Source organism: Thermobia domestica, chromosome 4 (assembly GCF_964235325.1).
Source record: "Thermobia domestica chromosome 4, izTheDome1.hap1.1, whole genome shotgun sequence".
Lineage (NCBI taxonomy): Eukaryota > Metazoa > Arthropoda > Insecta > Zygentoma > Lepismatidae > Thermobia > Thermobia domestica.
In genome coordinates, this window is record NC_137457.1 from 155,310,688 (window position 1) to 155,333,893 (window position 23,206).

At 36.2% G+C, this 23,206-nt stretch overlaps 1 protein-coding gene across 1 annotated transcript in view; it reads left to right on the forward strand.

Annotated features, from left to right (window-relative positions):
- LOC145683385 (phospholipid scramblase 2-like) overlaps positions 1-23,206 on the forward strand; it is a 1,334,370-nt gene that overhangs the window by 1,184,560 nt on the left and 126,604 nt on the right. The window contains exon 9 of the mRNA XM_081754718.1: positions 21,913-21,990. Coding sequence (XP_081610844.1) covers positions 21,913-21,966 — 54 coding nt within the window. The 3' untranslated portion in view covers positions 21,967-21,990. The remainder of the gene's footprint in view (positions 1-21,912; positions 21,991-23,206) is intronic.

A 23,206-nucleotide genomic window follows, 5' to 3' on the forward strand; every position in this document is an offset into this window, starting at 1 on the left:
TTTGGAACTGTCTTTCCTTCGGGTGGCGGGTCCATCTGTGTGTCCGTGTGCGTGTTGGCTGTGACTATGTCCCCATAAGAGACAAGTTTACTTCGTGAATGACTCAATAACGGAATGTCAATAGAGATTGATCCCTATATCGGCACAGGTGGAAGAATACCTCGGACCAAGGTCCACACTAAGTACTCTGAGTGGGCTCTGGACCTCAAACCTGTGATATTGGGAGGAAAACTATTGCAACCACGAGAACATTCAATAAACGAAGGCTCAAGAGACTATTAAGAGGATTGCGGTATGGATTAGTGAAGACTAGTGTGGCTCAGTGTGTTTTGGTGAATGCGGTTTATGTGTAAACTTAGTGTTCTTAGTGCTTTTAGTGTGTGAAACGGGCAAAATATACAGGGAAAAACCAGTGTATAATTAGTGAAAGAATTAAATATGATCACAGGAGAGAAACTTGAAATAGCATTGAAAACCAAGCTCATACAGGGAAAACCTGAAGATAGAAGAAGTCCATCAAAATAAATGAAATAATATAGTAAAAAAATAAACACTAAATAAACATTAAGTTCAAAAATAAATTAAATAAAAAAGAAATATAATAAATAAATAAAGCATATTTAAAAAAATTAAAACATAATAATCATAGTCAATAAATATGGATTCAACCAAGCTAAGTAAAGAAACAAAGTTTAATTAATTCCAATAATAATAAGAAAAAGAAGAATGGTAATAATAATAATAATAATACTAATATTACGTATAGACATAAATATAACAAAAATAGAAGTAGCTAAACAGTTAGAAGTAACTAACTAAATACTAACAAGATCAGAATCAAATAAATAAAAATACCAAACAGAGGTAGGAAATGACAACGCAGATCAGAAAGAGTTTAGATAATTTTGATTTGATTAGCAAACAATTTAGTATTTGAACATGTTAGTGTCAATATCAATGGTCAAATAACCCTGGAAATCGTATTAGTAGATAGTTGAGTATTGCATAGTTTAATATTAGAATATGTTAGAGTCAAGCTCAACTGTTATAGCACTTTGGAAATTGCAACAGTCAATAGTTGAGTTTTGCATAGTTTATTCTTTGTTCATTTTTTGTTTTGTTTTGTTTCGTTTTTTCTCTCTTGTTTCTTGCTTGTGGTTTCCTTTCCCTCCCTTCATCCAAATCCCCTTTCACCTATTCCAAAATGCAAAACCAAATAAATTAAAGAAATAAAAGGCAATGATGATAACCCGTGCCGGTTTTAATTTTCAGATACCGGTTATGAAAGACGGGCCTGAGCCTATAAAAAAAAATGCCCGATCCATCGATTCCCACACATATCAGAAAGTACATTTTAGACACGCCGCGGCCGATGGGGTGGAGCTCCGTCATGCTGGAACCATATTTGTCGCCGGACTGCAAGGGGATATTTTCTAGCAGTTCCGGGAGTACCTCTGAAAGAAACACAGTGTAAGTATGCATGTTTAGTCGTGGAGATAATACACAACGCCCTACTAAGACATTATCCACTATACCGGCCCACACATTAACTGTGAATCGTTCTTGATGACCTCGGCGAAACTTTGTATGCGGATTGTTTGCTGCCCAAACATGCCTATTATGAGCATTGTAACATCCGTCACGAGTAAAACTACTCTCATTCGTGAACAAAACACGCCGCGCAAACTGCGGATTCTCGACACTGCCGCAGGTAACATCGGGCAAATCGCACACGTTTGGGATAGTGTGTAGGACGCAAAACTTTTACTCTTTGAGGATGATATGGATTGAGATGTTCTTCATGTAGGACGTTCCACACTTGCTGTTGCTGAACATGCAACACATGTCCAACGGCCCGCGTGCTTGTTCAGGGATTTTGTTCAAATTGGTCCAACACATTCTCTTCGAATGCAGGTGTTCTCACTGTTCGTGGTCTTCCTGCATCAGGCCGGTGTATATGTAAGGAATCTGATTCTCGCAGCTGCCGATGAATTGACGTAAATGTAGTGTGTTGGGGCACCGTTGTTCTGGAAAACATTCTCTATACAGTCTTTGTGCCTCCCTTGCATTTCCCAAAGCTGCACCATATGCCAGATGCATATCACTGCACACAAGCGCAGTCGCTTCCAGAATACACGTCAATCTTCGGTAGACTAGCTTCTTTAGGTGCTCGTCTGTCATATAGCTTAATCCCACTAGCAGCATGACTCTTTTAGTCAATGTTTATTTTATCTCTTCTATCGTATTTTTGTTGTTATAAACAGTTTTGGCCGTAAGAAAAACTCTGTGTACTGTCATTTCAAGGACAATGTCTTTTTGTTGAATATTCTGGACTCAGTTAAAATTATCGTGTGAAACTGAAATACTTCTTATATGTTTTAAGATTTGAAGAAGACCAGAAACAAATTTCCTTACACACAGTAAAATGATAAGAATTTTTTTTTGTTTTTAAAGATCGACAATACCCTCCAGAGTTCGACTGCGTGTGCATTTGAATGCAGCCTAAATCTGTTTACATTATGAGAGTTAATTACATCCGGCGCCTGAAGTTCAGGCACAAATGAAGGCGATTTTGCGGCCAGAGCGATTATAGAGGTACCATCTTGGCATTTGACTTGTGAAACTGAAGAAAGCCACTCAGAATGGTTGTACGATGAGTGGCGAATCTAGGGTGGGGTCGGGGGCCTTGGTCCCCCAATTTTGCTGCGTTACTAGAAAATCACTAATGTCATAAATACTAAAACGCAGTCCCAATTACGTATTTTACATACCAAAATACTGACAATCCCTCCCCCTCCAGTTTTTACTTTCAAGATTGTCTACTGAACACAAGGATCGTACCCGGTTTTTTCTACACCTAATCTACTCTGGTGTGCTAAATTGAATAGGCATATAGACTTGAGGCTCCAGCAGTTGCATTGTAAGCAAAAATAAACATGAGAAGAGTATGACGTTATGATTATTATTTTGTAATAACGTCCCCGCCTTATAGACCTAACAAAATGGACACGAAGACAATCTTGATGTAACTTTAAATCAGTGGCGGCTAGTGTTAGTGTTGCTGCGTTGCGCAACGACCAAAGTATTTCAAGAAAAAAATATTAGCAATAGTAGTAAAGAACAGAAAAAATACTTCCTAATACTCCCACATATACTTTAAATAACATTTTTTTTTACTTCTGTACTGTTTCGTTAATTCGTTTTAAAAAGCAAAAAATAATCCGTCACAGAGTCTCTAATTTATATTGTGTTGCAGCGAGCATACAACGACGAGCGTGTATGCGAGCATGTGTGTGTGTTGATGTATGAATAGGGTTGCCAACTCTGTAAACTAAAAAAAACGGCACTTCCTCAAAATTCTCTATGATATAGGTGTCTGTGTGAAGTATCACTGTTCGGACCTATCCATGGAAAGAATATATACTATCGTGAATAAAAGTGCGTTAACACATATATTCTGAATGTCCTTAGAACGTTCACTAATAAGCTTAATAGATACATTGTGCTATAAATGAGAAACTGAAATTGATCAATCGGCATTGATCAATTTATTGTATTTACTAGTAACTACCATTTCTTTAAAATTATCCAAATAGATGAACAAAAGTAAAAATAATCTTTACGTGACAATTTTGGATTTGGAAAATGACATTGACTCTTTAAACATATAGTCTCTTCTTCAACTACAGGAAATTGCTTTAAGAAGTCCTGTTTCACTCTTAGTAAATGTCTAAAATTAAATTTCTCGAAAGTAAATTTCAAATTTTCCCTCATACAGTCCCTATCATCTCTCTAAAGTTTTCTAAACAGGTGAACAAAATATATTAATCGTTGATAGATGTTGAATGGTAACAGTTTTGAGTTTACAGAATGACAGCTACTTTTCAATATCTATACTTCGAACTAGATGCAAATTTGAAAAAAAACGGTTATAAAGCGGCTGGTGAAAAGTTCCCGTCACCGGCTTTAATCAAAATAACAGCAATATTTCCGGCCAGGCCAATGAAAAGCCGGCCAACTGACAGACCCTATGTATGAATATGTGACATTCGCAATTCTGGTCTACCTGTATCTCTTTTGTATCAGCTGTTTTGGTTATTAGTTATTAGATTTAATTTTATTGCGTGTGCTTTAATTCTGTACATAACCTCCAAATTCTGAATGAATTGCATACCATGACTTCTGTAAATAACATACAAGAAAATGCTTAGGTTTCAACTCCGGAAAAAAACTTACAATTAAGGCTAGTAAACTAAGACAAAACAAAGAAAGTGCAATTCAGGAGAGTTTTCGAAAAAAAACGATTTAAATTTACAGGACATCTTTTGGCAGTAATGTAGTATGCACTAGATACATTTCCACAATTTATTTCAATTTTTTCTAGATAAATCGTGAATAAACCGTGTTCAATGTACATTTTGTATAACATTAATCTCTGCTACGAACTATCTTCAGTCTATACTGTAGAGGAATTCGGATCACTGTCACGGACTGAGTTTGCTAGAATGAATTGTTCACAATAATCTAGAAAAAATATTTAGTGAATCATCAAAGCTTGTGAACTTATTATTAACTGTACCTATGGCGTCGGTAAAAAAAAATATTTTATTTTCACATCAAAAAGAATTGACACATTCAAGAAATTGAATGTGCCAAGAAAGGTTATCACCATTGGTTATGCTTTCCATTTGAAAAGACCTGACAATAAGAATGCCACAGTTCAACCAGTATGAATTAGACAGTTTTGTTCCAATCAAAGAGAGAAGAATGAACTTACTAATGAAATAAGGTGATTAATCGGATTACATGTTCTACATTTTATATTTTTTAAAACAGAATTTTATTTCATTTCACATGTCACATAGCATTTGCATGTAAAGTTATGCTGATTAATCAATGAGTTCACTTTATATTTTCTGTCTCCGATCGCTCGTACTGCAACACCCGAAACCACAATCCATCGGCCGCCGCTGCTTTAAATGGAGGAATAAAGACAAGGTATAAAATATTAAGGTGGTTTATTGTTCTGTTTATATATTTTGGAATCCGTTAACACGAGCGGCTTGGGTACCGAATAGAAAACAAAAATGTATCAGGACTTACATTTAATTTAACGAGCTAAACCAATTCATTTAGATATCACATTCGCGTTCTACAGTATCATTCAATTGTACGTTTATAACAATTGTTTATTGTTTGATTGTTTATTTGTTAACATGTTCAACGTCCCTTTTCAGCAAGGCGCTACATGGAGACGGGACCTAAAGTTTCAAATGCGATCCGATCCATCTCTTGGTTGTTGAGTCCAAAGGTTGGACTCTTAGTGGGGATTGACCAAGTGACACGCCGCGTCAACGTGCAGCCTTGTTTCTGTTGCTTCCTTGCTTATCCACGTAAGGGTGCAACAACTGAAAGGAACAAGTGCCATTGAAATCAGGTAGACGGTTGCAGACTTATTAAGGTAATGCATTGCCGATTGCCGATCGCTTTTTGTTTCCAATGTGTCGTTTGGATCTTCCTCTTCCGTCAGTAGTAACCAGTTCACAAATGAGTGTCGTGGTGTGAAAGTGGTGCCGTAAAATGTGCGACCTGACAGACTTCCGAAGAGGCATGACTGTTGATGTCCGTTTGGTTCGAGTTTTAGTGGCTACAGTGATGAATGTTGTAGGGGTATCGAAGGCCACTGTGTCCAATGTCACGAGGGCACGCACAATTCATGGGCAAGCGACGTCTGGAAAGCACAACACAGGTAGAAAACAATCTTGTCAGATTGGGTCTGGAGGGCATTAAAACGGATTGTAGCAGCTAAAAAGAAGACCATTGCAATGAAAATTACGTTTGAACTCAATTCGGGCGTACAAAACACGGTTTCATCTCAAAAAGTGCGATGCGAACTTCACAGAATGAAAATTCATGGCAGGGCCGCTATCGCAAACCCCTGGTCACAGCAGTAAATGCGAAGGGGTGTATCCAGTGGTGCAAGGACCGCAAGTCATTGACTCAGGAGCAATGGAACACGTAAAGTGGTCCGATGAATGGACCTTCACCTTCTTTTTAACAACCGGTCGTGTTTTTGTATGGAGAACACAGTCGCAAGCCTATGATACAGACTGTCTGCTCCTAACTGTAAAGCATGCGGTTAGTTCTGTTACAGTATGGGGAGTGGTATAGTGGCTTTCTGCAGTTCCGATCATAGCCCTGCATGGAATGATGAATGCTAAGGCGTATGGGGCCATTTTGGGGAACCAGAGTCTACCCATAGCCCAGATATTGTTCTCTGATGGTGATGGTATCTACCTAGATGATTTTGGACCCTGTCGTGCTTTAGAAACGGTGAAATCATTGTTTGAGGAGAACGACCAGAAGTTACCACACCTCCCCTGTGTCCCATAACCACCAGATCTGAACATCATTGAGGCATTGTTGTCTGAGTTAGAAAGGTGTGTTCAGTCTCATTTCCTTCCACCAGCATTCCTTAAGGAACTGAATCATGTTTTGGAGGAAAATGGCACAAATTTTCACACATCACGATTCAGGAGCTGTATACTTCCATTCCACGTCGGATGCAAGTTGTTTTGGACGCAAAAAGAGGCCCGACACCACACTAGGAATGATTTTCGCAATTTTGCAGAAGTTTTGGACTTTTTGTCTAACCCTTGTATATATATATATTAGTAAAGGTCACACAAAGCAACGAAAATAACTTTATTCCCCCTACTTTCATGATTATACCTATTTATTACTGATTGGGAATCTGGTTTCTGCATGCTTCTTTATGAAGAGTTTTCATATCTTTTCACTGTTTCATAGATAATCAATAGATATGAATTTATAAACTGTTTGATAATTGGCTATTGGAAATGTTTACGTAATTTCCACAGCTAAGAAACAATAGATACGTGCTGTAATGTAACGTGTAAATAAATACCTTGAGACAACCATTAAGAATATAAGCTGATCTTCAGTAATTGGGTAAGTAATCATTGCTTGCTCTCTTCTAGAATGAAACGGGTGAGAGAAAAAGGTGTTTCAGGCCCTTTACGTTGCGATTCCCGACTTCAACTCACTCTCTCATGAAGAGAGATAATGGAAATTGCAGAACTCTTTATTCAATCGAGTAAAAGAAGTCGCAAAGGTGTTTTCCTAAACCCTGGGAATAAATTTGCTTCAGTGTCAGTCGCCCCTTAAACATATCTTTTTGAAAACTCCTACAATGTATCTATGGTTTTCTGAAATTGAAATACAATTAACACAGACTGTTACTGTGCTTTGATTTAAAAGAGTGAGATATATAATTGGGAGAAGAAGAAGATTATAGAAAGTTCCCATGTTGAAGTGGGACTCTCGATACAGGAATATACACTGATCAGTTCCTGAGTGGCCCAAGAGGAAGCAGTTCGTGCCACGACCAAAAAAGATTGTTAATCGTCCATTAATTTTTCATCAAAATGTTTTATTGCCCCATTTTCTTATACAATTTTGAATTATGAGGCAGTACTTTAAGTGTTTCGATAGAAGATGAAGTGTTTCGATAGAAGAAAACTCCTTTGTTACCTCTTTAGAAATTTCCAGGCCTGTCGGATGGCAAAATTAAGGAAGAAGTTTTTGACGGCCTGGTTTCTTGCACGGTTATCTGGACTATTTTAGTGCTAATGTAGGAGTATTCAGCGGGGGACATGGCGAACGTTTATATCAAGACATAAAATAAATATAACGAAAATATCAGGTGTGATGGAACGTCTCCATAATGTAAGATTGCTATTGGTATCTAGTACGAGATAACTCTACTAGGAACGCAAACAGAACACAACACAGTGTTCATTCGCCAAAAATAGTGTTCTTCATGGGAGATTCATACATTCTAGCAATCAACATTTTACATAAGTAGTGTTTTGTATATTATTACAATGTCATCATATTCATTTCACATATTAAATATTGTCTATTATGGTGAACTTCGTGTTGAAATTAAAAAGTATGAAAACTTTAATTCTTATAGTGGCAAAGTATATGTGAGATATAAAATATAGTGTTCTTGTGAGAATTATACGTTTTAGAAATGAACGCGTTACATAAGGTAGTGCTTTCTAATCGTTGCAATTTCATCATATGCTATTCAAATTACACATGTTCTCTATCATGTTATTTTTTTCCATCGATATTACAACAATATAAAAATTGTGATTGCAAATATCAGAAAAACTTTACGTGATAGGCAAATTCGGTTTCGATATTTGAAACGAGCGGACCTAAATTATATCAAATCACTTCTTCAGGATTTTGGTGGAGAAATGCGTCTTATTTCGCAGGGAGATGTAATGTTTCACCGTACTCCAGATGTATCTCACATTGAGCCAATGAGTCAATTTGAACGCTGTGTCACATTTCAGGAAAGTGGAGAAGGGAAGTGTGGAATGAAGAAAAACCTTCACTGATTTCATTGTTGTGTATAAAAAATTTGGCGAAGATTTGGAAGAACATATTCTAAGGTTAGAGGGAAATGCTCTCAATTTAGCAGAATGTAGAGAACAGTATTACAAAAATGGTGCCAATTTGACTCGAAAAATCTTGCAGTGTTACAAATATCGAATCGTTATGCAACCATGTGTTGTTTGTGCATGTGCATTCTACAAACCTTGAATCTCATGCATCCAATGAAAACGAAAAGCTAAATACTTGTTTAGCGTCGTTCTGAAAGCGTATTTTTTGTTTCATCAAAACTAAGGCACGATAACGAAAACATATATGCAAATCACTGTCCAATATACTTCGGACACAAGATGAGGCTCAAACTCAGAAGCAGTGACAGCCCTGAATTCTGAACTGGTAAATGTTAGCTCAGTATTTGATAAAATTGTAATGACTTCCTCTAACTAAGAAGTCGCATTAATTTCCAAAAATTTAATGAAACGAATCAACAATTTGAAATTTGTAATTAATTTAGTATTTTGAGGTTCAGTTTTGAATGAAATAATTTGAGTGAACAAAAAATATAGAATAGGAGTTTGGCTTTGCAAAGATCTCTTGATTTGTTGCATGTCTTTGAACACAATATTCAGGTATTTGAACGCAATGATTTGGCAGCTAGCTGTCGGATCCCAAGATTATTGTTAGAATATAGGTGTGCAAGATCAGGTTAGAGAAAAGCGTTATATCAGTGAAGAAAGAAATGTCAGAAGAGTGGAGAGGGATGAAACGAGACGTTTTATTGAGGTGGCTAGCCTTAGACAATCTTTCTTTAGAATTCTTAACCTCTTACGGGAAGAACACTAGTAGAAGAGATAGGCTCAAAGAAGTAAGCAATTACTTTAGCTTTCTCAGAGGAACTTCGTTGTGTGAGATGTCTTTAGATGATCTAAAGAAGTCTTGACTGCATCTCGCAATGAAATGCGAATATTGTTTTAATGCTGTAGAATTATGTGTAGAAATTGAGAATCTTAAAAATTAGAGTTTTGCATTCCTGCCCTACTTCAAGTAGTTCACCCCAAGAGACATGCTCGACATGATCTCCAAAAATGACCATAAATGTTCCTATTTAATATAGTTAATATTTAAATACTATTAAATTTAGTATTTAAAAATTCTCGTGATAAATTAAAAATGCAATATTAAGATAGCAAACAACCCATCGATATGGTAAAGAAATCGTGAATGTATTCGAAGAAGTAACATGTGAGCCTGACCCTTTCATGTTTGATTAAACACTGGAAACAAACGATACATTTAAAACGAATATGGTATGCATACGATCACGTGATGCATGTCATTCACCTCACAGAAAAATCATCGTCTACTTTCCCATGTGCCACATAACGGTACAATACTTTCTCCAATTTGTCTACTCCGTTTGCAATTGTCAGTTTCCTTTGCCTTGTACAAAGTAGCACCTTTCTACTGGAATCTACTGTCATATATAATGGCACATAAGTTTCTCTCAAGTACCCAACCCAAATATCAAACGATTTCTTATTATCTATTTTTTCATGGAATATTTTGTGCCTCTCTTTGCTGCATTATAAAATCATGCGAACTTCAGATTTCTTGAAATCTGCTATAATTCATTTTCTTCGATAATGTTGGATGCTCATCCAAGCGACTACATGATTGATTGATGAATTCATTTCGAACTTATATACAACAATAATTAAGAACGTAACTACAAACTTCTTTAGTTCGGTTTTGATCCATTTAGTTCCACCGATTACCAAAATTTTCCGTCCGTCTGTAATTATCCATTTACATATGAATTTCAGCAACTGAGGAAAGAAACCAATAGAAATGCAGATGATCGTAAGTCACGTTCTTTAGCAGCAAATCTTGAAGATTCTGCCTTTTTGTTAACACTGTTTCTGCTTGGTATTCTATTTTGAATCGCTTTAGAGGTTGAACACATTAAATTTTACAACCTTTTGCAATATACACTTTCTGTACATCATCTGATGTACTTGGTTGATCCAATGTTTCCTGATGATTATAATTTACTTCTAAACTACTATCGCTTTCATTCTCTAAAAGAAAATATCATCTGGTTCATTGTTGTCAGCTGAGGTGAGCATCAAGGTCCTGTTCAGAATACACACTTCCTTCCCGAAGAAGCAATTGACTAACTTTGTCTCCAGTAAGGCTTTTTTTTATCCTCTCCTACTTATTGTTAATACATAGAACCGTATCGAAATCATTACAAACTTCGGGAATCGTACTTCTGCTATGTTATCTATATTGCAATAAAAATTAAATTCAATTTTTAAAAGTAACACAGACAAAACCAGAAATAGAATTTGTATTTTATTTGCATTTTGAAAGTATAAATCATAAACCTGTCTAACATTACATTGTGCTATTTACAATATCAGTATTACTGCGTAATGTAATTTGCACTTGGTAGGTCTAACTAAATGTTTTTACAACTGACAATAGTAACAAATTCATTGCGCTACATTTGAACACAAAGAAACGAATGAGTAAAAATTCAAGCACATTAAGACATTTTAAAATAACTGCAAATAATGCTGTATCATTCATTTTTTCAGATAAAATAATATCGGAAAAATGAGAGGGACAAAACGAAAAGAACCAAAGTAGGAAAAGTAATGGACTAACATTGAATTCGAGTGAAACAGTATGAACTGTAAAATGAAAACATAGTCGTGGGATGCACTGAACCCCACTGGGAGTTCTAAAGCTGACCTTTATATACAGCTATAGTGTACTACGTAAGGTAATTCTATAAAATACGTATAGATTTTGCATAGCTGTCAAACCGTAGTAGGTCGTTTGAATTGTCTATAGTTTAGTAGAGACATTATACTCTTTCGCTTAACCCCATAGCAGTTGCTGATAAAACTATTTAGCAACTGAGCATTGCTATTCCAAAACTCTTCTTGATATAAGTTGTCTGTGGCTTAGCAGCCAATTGCATTCTTACATTAATGTTGTGTCCATGTAATTCTGTGAAATATTTAATAACGTTGCATACCTATCCACATAACGTTGTTAAATTTGAACGACTACGTATTAGCTGAATAGAAGATACTCTAGACCCACAGTAAGTTATCTTAAGATAACCTACAAGCATTAATACAATATAAATAATTATCAGACGGTATTCTTCATGTGACTTGTTTTGTCACGTAAAGAAACCGTATCTTTCACAATGATGGCAGTTGTGAGATAATTCTGTTAGGTATTTAAGAACTACCTATATTTATACAAATTAATGCGTTAACATGCAAGGTGTTAACATGCAAGCTTTCTGAATGTACATAGTATACTACGCAATGTCCCTTATTACTCATTCATTTGTAGAATTATTCCATAAATATCTATGTATTTGGAAACCCTTCATATTAACATTGTTTATCATGGTTCCCTATCGTCCAAGAGAAGTGAAGAGAACGTCCACGTTAGTATTAATCATTCTGTAGGATAATTTTAAGAAGTATTAGATAGATGTATACTGCTATAAAATCAAAGTTCTTTGTATTTAATTTATCTGTGGTTCAGCACAATGAGACACTATGGCCTTTACACTGATGCCATCTGTATGAAAAAGTTTTATATTTTTAGAGCGGTATGTAGCAGCAATAGCTTATTTCTAGAGTCGGAAAATGAAGAGCATTATTTAGTTAATGCAAATTCAAAAACAATAGAATCAGGTAATATACCACGACAATCAGGTAATTTGATACGCTCTTGGCAAACTAATTAGAATTATCAATTCTTTTTATTAAGCCTACCATTAACCAAAGAGCAGCAGCATAAGAGATGTGACTGAAACGTTTTGAGCGTAACATAGAATATGAGAACAAAAAATAGAGCAATTATAAGTATTAGAATAATACAACCTTTGATATTAATATGTATCAAGCTCTTGGATCTATGTAATTTCTTTTGTCTTTTACAGACTCTCAAAGTGAGTGAGATGGTATAAGTTGAGAAAATAGAAAAGGTCGAGTACACGCTAGTGATCACGTATATGGAATTAAAAAGAATGGTGGCATCTGAGATCCACCAGGATAGGATCAATCCCGTAAGTGAATCTGCTCTTTCATATGCCATCATCAAAAGACTTGCACAGGAATTGGAATGTGTAACGCTGAGTGTTGAAGATGAGCCGAGATCTACGAAACCATCAATTGATACCTTCAGGGAAAACATTGCCTGATACTTGATATGATCATAGAATATCGCCGATTGTCAACTCGAGATACAGCAGAGAGGCTGGATATGTCACAGGAGCGAGCAGACCATATACTGAAGAATGAGCTTCGTATATCAAAAGTTTCTGTTAGATGTGCCAACATCTTCCGAATCCCGAAAAAAACTCACTCAATACCTCCTATCCATGGACAATTTGAAACTTTAGAACGTGATGTAGCAGATTTTCTCCATCGATTCATCACTTTGGGGAGTGTTGGGTACACCATTACCAGCCAGAAACAAAACAACAATTCAGAGAAGGCAAATGTTATCCCTTCCGCTGACAAAGTGATGGCATCTGTTTTTGGGATTCCAAAGGTTTGATCTTATTTGATTGCCTGCAAAGGGGTCATACCATTAGAGGACAATACTATAACTACCTCTTGAAAAAAGCAATTGCGTGCAAATTCAAGGCCACAAATGACGTCCATAGGCGTTCTCCACCATCATGACAATCCTCCCGACCACACATCAGAAGTTGCCATGGCGACTATTCATGAATGCGGCTTTGAACTCGTTCTTCATCCACCATATTATCCAGGGTTGGCCCTTCAGACTTCCACTTATTACAAAATCTGAAAAAAGAATCTAGCAAGACAACGCTTTGCAGGTGATAATGACAGCCGAGGAGGAGTTTCCGTAGTCATAAAGTAAGGTTTTTTCTATTATGATAAGAGCACTGCAGCACCGTTGGAGTAAGTGTGTTGCTGTCCAAGGGAATTATGTTGAAAAATAAATTTGTACCTAATCTGCACTTCCTATTGTTTCCTCAAGGCTCAAAATATTCAGTCAGCCAAAATCCAAGAAAGTTAAATGATATTGTATACGCCTACCAAACAATAGTTTATTGTTTTACACATTTAATTAAACAGATAATGAGTTACTGAAAACAATAACAATTTATTTTGCATCTGTAATTGTGGACTGTATAAATTTGTATAGTTGCTGGAATTAATAAGTATTAGAATGAAGCAAATACAACACACAAACACTGAAGATCCCGCACACGAGGCATTTGCAGGAAAGCACAACACAACACACAAAAATTGCGGGAGGTGGCCTAACGGTATTTTGAAAAGAAAGACAAGAGAACGCCAGAGTAAGAGGCTACAAATAGACACAAAATTGACCTCAAGAGACACCTGTACAGCAAAACTGACACTACATTAAACGTATATTTTGTTCCAAGTTTTGGAAATGCTGACAATAGGCTCAAACACTGACAAAACATAAGCACCTTTTTTCTTCTTTTTATGAAACCGCTAGAATGCAGAGTGGCCCGAACATAGCCCTCACCATGAAAGGCTCAAGTTTCAAATAAGACACGCACATAATGGATTATCGTGATTCACACAAGAATTACACTAAAAGCGAGAAATAATAATAATAATAATAATAATAATAATAATAATAATAATAATAATAATAATAATAATAATAATAACAATAATAATGCGTAATTATTCTTAAAAAGCAAACACAAGACAAAAATATATATCATTCATATGCAATGATAAGACATGCTTGATGAGCGAGGTTGTAGCATTTCGCATGACTTCACTTTACTTTAAAGGGTTGAAAGGCAATGGACACAGCTTCGCAATAGGGTGCCTCAAATCCCTGAAGGCATTCTTTACTGTATCGCACTAGAGCATCATTTACTACTGCTCGCACTAGAGCATCATTTTCTGGATATACACATTGAACAAGCTCTAATCCCCATTGCTGGGGAGGAAGATGGGATTTCTTCTATAGGCACTTGCTTTCAGTGTGGAATTCTCTTTTCTGTACCTCATTTACCAAGAACAAAATACAAGTACACGCTTCAAAAGTACAAGACCCCTGGCGTTTCTGCACCAGATTCCTGAAGTTGTAAGCAAACCTGTGACACCAATCGAGTACATGCTTCAAACTCACTAGAGAAGAGTAACGGTTCAAAATGTTATTTTCACACTGCACACACATAACTGTGACACATTTTTTTCTTTTCTTTCACATCTGTAGCTAAGTCAGCGGGAAGACATGGAAGCTCTGGCAACACTGCTTCGCGCAACCGCACCACCACCAAAGGGGATGCTCTAAGAACTCACTGAGCTTTACCCTCCTTGATGCACAATCAGCTGCGTTGTCTCCACTGTTGGTATGAGCAATTGTGACGAAGGCAAAATTCCTTGTATTTTTGCTACCCGATTTGCAACGAAAGTTTTCCACTTATCAGGAGATGGGCTAACCAGGGCAACACAACAGTAGAGTCAGTGAAAGCCCTTGTATCCTGGACCTTTACTCTGATTGAACTTGCAACTGTTTTTAACAATTTGGCCAGCAACAATGCGGCGCAAAGTTCCAATCGAGGAAAGGAAACTGTTTTGATGGGAGCAACTTTGGTTTTGCAGCGATGAGTCTCACGTCAACACGACCGTTAAGACGCTCTGTTCGTAAATAGGCGACTGCAGAATAGGCCCGCTAAGCAGCATCAGATACTCCTATTAATTGACAGCTGACGGCATCAGAGGGCACAATGCATCTTTCGACCTTCACTTCACGGAGCAAAAACAATTCATCGCAGTACTCTCACCAGGCTGCACTTGTATCAAAGGCGAGGGGGTCGTCCCAAGCGAGGCTTTCCTTCCACAATGAATGTAACATCATCTTGTCCCTAACGGTTACTGGGGAGAGAAGGCCAAGGGGATCGAAAATCTTGGCAATCTCTCACAACACTTTTATTTTTGTCCACACTGATGGGGGAGAGAGAGGCACTAAGTTGAACCAAAACTCGTCGCTAACAAGTGCCACTGTACTCCGAAGGTCTCGATGTTGTTACCGGTGTCGAAATTGAATTGTAAGTCAATTTCACGCATGTGGGGAAGAACAGCCTCGAGCACTTCCGGTTCGCTAGATAGCCACTTTCAAAGTTCGCAGCCTTCTATTCGCAAAAGTTGAATCAGCTGTTGCTGTAGCTTAATTGCTTCGCTCACACTAGCTGCACCTCCGAGGAAATCATCCATGAAAAAATCTCTTCTTACTGGCTTCGCTGCTAAAGGATACTTTTTCCCTTCTTCAACTACCTGGAGCAAGCATCTGGTTGCCAAGAAGCTAGCAGTTGCAGTACCGTACGTCACTGTTAGCAAACGGTAGTCTTCGATTGGTGCACTTGGGGAATCTCTGCACACAACTCTTTGGAAGTCGACGTCGTCCTTGTGCACTAACACTGCCCGATACATTTTTGCGATATTCGAACATAAGATAACACGATGCTCACGAAAACGAACAAAAATCGGGAAAATATCGTCCTGCAATTTTGGCCCCACCATGAGCTTGTGATTCAGAGATACACCAGAAGTTGTTCTTGCACTCCCATCGAAGACCAATCGCACCTTCGTAGTGGAGCTGGTGGCGTTAAAAACAGCATGATGTAGTAGATAACAACTAGTTTCAGCTGGGACGTTTCTCTCATTTGGTGGAATGAGTTCCATATGCCCTAACTAAAGGTATTCCCTCATGAAGTCAAGATATTTATTGTTGCAGGGAGGGTTGTTTAGCTAACTTCCGTTAGGTATTTAATAGTCTTTTCACTGCGATTTCACGTGATATTCCTAACGAGCTGTATTACCCCTGAAGGGTAGTCTCGCCACATAACTTCCGTGTTCGTCACGGTGGTGTGTAGCTACAAAGTGTTCTTCACAACTCCTTTCTTCCTTGGACAGGTGTTTTGTAAGTGGGAGCTCTTCTAACTCCCAAAACTGGAGAAGAGCTTCATCGATCTCGCACGAAACTCGATGTGACGTCATCGTTAGATTCCCACTTGTCGGACCTATATTGCCAGATAGCACAGAGCCGAGACTAGTTTCTGATGCGACAGGCGTCCCGGATGGCCCCATACACTTCCCGCTCAACATAAGTGATGGAAGCACATCCGCTCCCAACAGAATGTAAATGGGGCCCACTAAGTTGAAAATGGGATCTGCTAATCTTAGGCCCTTTAAATGAGACCAGTTTGTAGCACTAGGACACTTTTGTTTGGGTAGATCAGATGTAAATTTCTGAACTACTACAGCACGAGTTTCAAGAGATTCACTTGTTCCCCCGAATGACTGAAACTCTAATACCACCATTGCTGGAAAGGTGTTGCTGAAGTTTGTATCTGACGCCGGTGTTTAACCATTAGATAAAGAACAATATTAATATAAGAAGAGACATTTCTTCTCGTATGTTAAGATAAGAGTTTTTAGAATTTACTTAGAACACTGTCTTCGTTGTTGGGTGAAAATGGCATTCATATAAATACGGTAACTAGCGATACTATCGAATATTTGTATATTACACTTATCGACCGTAGAGAGAGTGCTAATAACAACATCGAGTGTGGTTTGACGGCTGGTTCGTGCATATTTAGGTAATAGATGTAAATGTAGTTGTAAATTAATACTTATGCAATCTAAAGCACTCAAATTTATAAAGAACAGAACAAGCTTAAAAATTGACCACCACTATTGTGAAAAGAAAAAAGGGGATAATACAAGGTTCGCAAAGTGCAAGTGTGAATTATTAAAATAGATTGCAGGGTTCTATAAAATAAAAAGTTGAACTTACAATTTAGAATATATGGGATACATATTAACTTCAAAGACCGGCGATTGCTGTTGTTACATGATATACTATTAATTGACATCGCAATAAGAAACATTTTTAAAGATGAGCATAATATAAGGAAGAATGTGCTAAAGACTGAGATGGGAATTGACAGATTGTGATCGAGTCAACTTAGAATCTATAGTACTAAGAAGATCTGTTGCCACAGAATGGTTTGTCCTTATCACCGACTTACCTCTACATTTATAAATATAGGTTGGGTAACTTGTCACTAGTATATGTTGAAAACTGATGTTTTATGCATATTGTAGCATTCCATAGTTTCATGTTTGACAGTACAATAACCTGATATTACAACATTTTGACACCAGTTATATGCTGGTTATAAACCTGACACCGCTTACATCTAATTGCGAGAAATGTTCTTAATAGGGACAGTTGTACTATATAATACTTCAGATAAATGAACGCCCTATTGCACAACCGATCATTGGTGAATAGAGAAGCTGTCAGAGTACATACCATGTGCAATGCTCTGTTATTATCTCTGACACGTATACATTTAGCCACTTCTGTTCTTTCAGCTTTTAACTTATCAAGCACCTCCTCATCAGTTATTTATGATAAAATTCCACGAACAATGATGGACACAATGGGTGCTTCAAAAAGTAGAAGTTTGATTAATTTTCTATGGAATCTCAGAATGTTCTGCAGTTATGACAATTCTGATCACTTGGTTCATTATGGAAATTGGTTCATAAAGTTATCCCCTGTGATTCAAATTAACACTCCTCTTGCTTAAATAATCAGCTCTCTATTGGTTCGCGGAAGGTATTATATGATCTGGTTAAATATATGGCAGGTGTTAACTGTACTTTGGGTGGAAGTTGGGGAGAAGAAATAAATGCAATTTTGGCTGAGCCACCGTAGCTGAGCATGACTGCTGCAACCGAGTAGTAGAGATGCTATGACCAGTAATGGCATTTGCATTGATTCCGATTCTTCCGGCTTTTTGATACATATAGAAAAGTTGGTAAGGGAATGCTTGTGAGCTGAGTCTATCTTACCATACCAAGACGTGTGAGCTGCGTCGATTTACCCAAGGATCTCGTTTTCCATTTGACATTGGTTTGAGTATTGACATTGAATTAATCTTCGTACCTATTGAATGATCCCAGGGGATGTTAATCCTATAACAAAAGTTATTTAGGAACAAGCACCTGTTTGGATAAGTGCTGCACATAGCTCAAAAGAAGATAACAAAAATGGTAACTTAGCACGCGTTGTAGTTGATCATGATTACCAGGTTAGTAGCACTTTTCATAATATGAAAAGGAAAGAAAGGACATAAGTACGCTGTAAAGGATGTATAATGAAATATTTAATCATAGATGATAATTATAAAAAAATATGTTATACTTCATTAATCAGCAAACGGGATGCTTTCATATTACACCTATAGCATTTACAGGATTATGTATAATATTCAAATTCTTCAGAAAGCATTTCGAACAATGTTTTACAAAACGAGAATGAAATGAGATCTTTAAGTTCTGTGCTTCATGGTGACGCCGGCTAGGTTAAAGGAGACAGTGAAGATAAATAAAAGAAAAGACGGAATGAAGAAAGCGGGAGGAGATAGGAGAATCCCAGTAAATCCACGCATATTGTATTTGACCTACACAAAACTCACTTGGCGTGACACAAAGTTTTTCATTTGATTTGTGTAAGGCTTGAGGGGAAATGGAGCAATCTGCATCATGCAATAATGCACTCAGCAGAATAATTCAATTTTATATTTATGGCTGTGTAACTCATCACGGTACTACATGGGTAAACAGAAAGGAACATATTTGCACTTCAAGTAATGCAAAACGAGAACTGATTCTACAGAATATCTTGAAATTGGACGTTGCTCTCCGGACATATCCGTTTGGTATTTTCTTTGTTTAGCGTAGAACCTCAGACTAAAATATCCACGAATATATTCCGCACCATAATTGTCTATTTTTATAGTAGTTTGCATAGTTATGCAACAAACGCATTTTTTGCTTTCACAGCTAATTAGAAAGTGCGGAGTTTCATAATTGCATTAGTGTCTTATATATTGTAACTGTAAAATCTGAAACTCAAAACAACATTATTGTATGTATTTCTCTGTCTGGAAATCATAGATTCCTGAGTGTCATCTCAAGGCCAACTCTATAACATGATGAAATTATTTGAATACATATTCGAAGAAAGGTATTCGTCTGAAATGAATGTGGTTTATTTGAAATGTATTTGGTTCTCGCTCTTAAGCTGTGTACGCACCCAGAAATATTGCTCTCGAAAAAATGTCGCCCTGAATCTTGGATTTGGAACAGGATTGTCAGGACGAATTTTACTAAAAATAAGGAAGCTTAATATAGATTACAAAATCAATTTGTTACGTTTAAAAATGAAAAAGAACAGAAAGGAAATGTTGTAATATATTTTTTTTTAAAAAAGAGAAAAATTATAATGATTAATACGATTGAAGAGAAGGTGAAAAATCTGAATAGTTTTTCCAGAAGGCAATACTCTTTCCTTCTTCCTTGGAGCGAACGGATCCTCAGTCGGTGAGTTACGTACGGCATGCCCCGGTGTGAGGAGGTCTGCTAGAGATTGGTATAACATGGGAAAGTGTTGATTCGCTACACGATCAAGAGTTTGTTCCTGTGAAATGAAGTACTTGGTTTAACCTTTGTTCAGAGCGTATAAAGAAGACCTATTAATAATAGTTATCAGTTACAAATAAATCGGGAGAAAATGTAAATAATGAGAATTCTTATATTCTCGCGAATGTCGGAAAGTGGGAAAAAGTGGAGTTGTTAAATGGCAATATTTAGTTGTATATAATACGAAAAATCGATTCTAGTAAACAAAAAGGTATAAGAAAGTGAATGATTTTTGATTGTCAAGCTAATTACCGGATTGCTTATTTGTGAATTGATCGACGAAAATCGATCGCTGCAAGTTTTTTCGTTCTTTCTTGATTACGTATTTACTTCTATTGAAAATAATATATTTCTTCCATGTTTCGAATTCTCTTGTTGTTTGTGGTAAAGGAAGATTTTTAATAGAAGTTAAACGAAGGTCATAATTCCGTCCAAATCAGAGAGCCGAACGGAAGCAGTTTGGTAAGAACGGTATTTGACTACCATTCTAAGGTGAACATTAGTCTACTTTTCGTGCCTCAATTTGTCCCTTGTCAATCTTAGGGAACATTTTTCTTAATTGTGTGGTTCTTTCGTAGAATCATTCCCATAATAAGGTTTTGGCTTTCGTTGATTGTTAAGTAAAAACTATTTAGACCGTATTTGAACTATTCAGCCGTTTTGCACCGTCAAAGGAAGGGGAGATCCTATGTAGCCTGGAAATACTATTATTTATTTGTATGAGATTTTTTTTTCAAAAATTTAAATTATTGTTGCAAATTTGACGGAATTCGTCCGAGTGTAAGATTTGTGTGAGTACGTGGCGTGACCATTTATAACGATAGAATTATATTTGATACTAACAGATTCTAGATTAAATGTTTAAAAAGTAAAGATTGAAGAGAAAAATTGGATTTGGGGCTAAGGTCAGGTGGAGGTTCCTCTCCCAGTTTTCTTATATTTGTAACATTCGAGAGTTATATAATATTTGTGACCTTAGATAGCTTTAAAACTAGAATTTAATAAAATAAATGGAAGATTATATAGTCTAATTATTTTGAAAATATAAATGGACAAAAATTGAAGTGAGATTTTGTAGCTCCACGTAGCAATCGTATACGACAATATATTATTATCATATTTGTTATTCCTCACGACGCATTATGTGTTGGTTTTCCTTTTGTTGTTTAATAAAATTATAAAGGATAAATTTTGAGTAGTTATTTCTCATATTATATGCACATATGTATATGTCATTTAATTTTAGCTATTTAATTCTACAGTATACCCAACTGAAAGTTGGTGGTATGAGACACTGATTTTGCCAATAAAAGGTAAGGTTTGTTGGAGGATTGATCTGAGATATCATAAACAACGATCTTCAGATTTCCACCATCCAATGCACACTATTGATGATGGATGGTTCATATCTTCTATTTTCTAACTGATCTTATTCTTTACGGTCGTGTTATATGTTCCAGTGTTACATCCATGGATTACCAGAAAATATCAATCTTAGGTTTCTACGTCATTACGATTTCAATGATAACTCTATAAATATTGAATCACTGTGCTGAATCATACAGACTTTGCTCACCTAAGCTATCCATAGTTTATGACAAAGAGGATAATTTCCTTTAAGCTGATTCCATGTGTACAATTATTCTTTACTTTTAAAAACTGTACATATTTATAAAAGATATATAATTCACATTGGTTGAATATTCTAAAGCACTTAAAGTAAGAGTGACTTTAGAGTAAACTTAGTAGAGAGTTTGGAGGTCATTTGCATTAGTTGCTCAATTCTGTTGGTACGTTATTGTGTATAATTCGGAAATATATTTCGTATATAACTCCATTTTGTAGAAAGTGCACATAAACAAAGAGTTCAGATAATGTTAAACTAATTTAGTTACAATGATTTTTTTCTCTTTTCTCTTTTTAGGATTATATGTACTTGACACATCCGTCGCATTGGAGTGACTATGTGATAACCTGAACATTATAATTTTATAGACTATGGGTAAGATATTGCACTTCCAAATTCGTAATTGCAAATAATTTGTTTTGAAAAGCAAGTATTAGTGTCAAATTAAAAAAGGACGAATATGTTTTTTAGATTTGTTAGGAGTTGAGTTTTGCTGACTGCATTTAGTAAGTGTATTAACCTAACTCAGTACTTCCCTAACTTTTTTTTTTCGATTTCACGGCGTCCTTATTCTTTAAAATTTTTACGATAACATCCCTAACAAAACCACGTGTAGTAATAAGAACGCACACTTATCCTTAAACCATCATATGTATATATGTTCACACACACACACACACAAACAAATATATATATATATATATATATATATATATATATATATATAAAGTTATGCAAACTTGGCAATTATATTCGTTATTACTTTTAATAATATTTTCTACATTAAGCGTTGCAAGTAATGTGTTTGTTGTATTTTTAAAATTCCTGTGTACTACCGTCACTTGTTTCATCTTCTATATTACCTGTATCGTGAAACCTGTGATACCGGCGTTTGATACATCTTTTGCTTAAAGTGTTCCTTTGTGTAACCACCTGGTTTAAGCATGATCGGTAGTATTAAATTACTATAATATTGATTATAGGGTTTAGCAAGATATAAGCTTTGGTTGTTCAATTATTTCAGAATTATAGGAAAATATTTGTTAAAAAAATAGATTTCCCATATGCCTACGCAAGTCTCTAAACACTGTTTTTGACGGCCTAAAGCATGATAAAATTAATGGAGATAACATCAAATGGGGAATCGGAAAAATATAATGGAAATTCATGCAATGGGTCCTAATAAAATCCTTTTTAAAATGTCAGTGCTTCTTTAGGCAAAATAAAGGGAGCTTCTGAATATTTCTTTGTGAAATATGCATTGTTACTGCATCGAGAATGGGTTAGGTTAAAAAGGATAGTCAAGAGAAAGCAAAAGCTTGAGGAATTGATATGTGAACTATGAATTGAGACAAAGAGAGAAATTAAATCTTTAAAGTTCTATGACGCATGTTTATACTGCCTATGATTATAGTGGAGTGAAGACAGTAGGAGGAAACGGGAGAACTCTGAGGAAAACCACACACAAGGTGTTTGTACACCACAAAGTTCATCTAGCACGAGCTGTGATCGAACGAAGGACTCCATGCACCTGAGATATGAGAAAAAGAGATTGCAAACCTGATGGAAAATGGGAAGATTGAGATCGCGT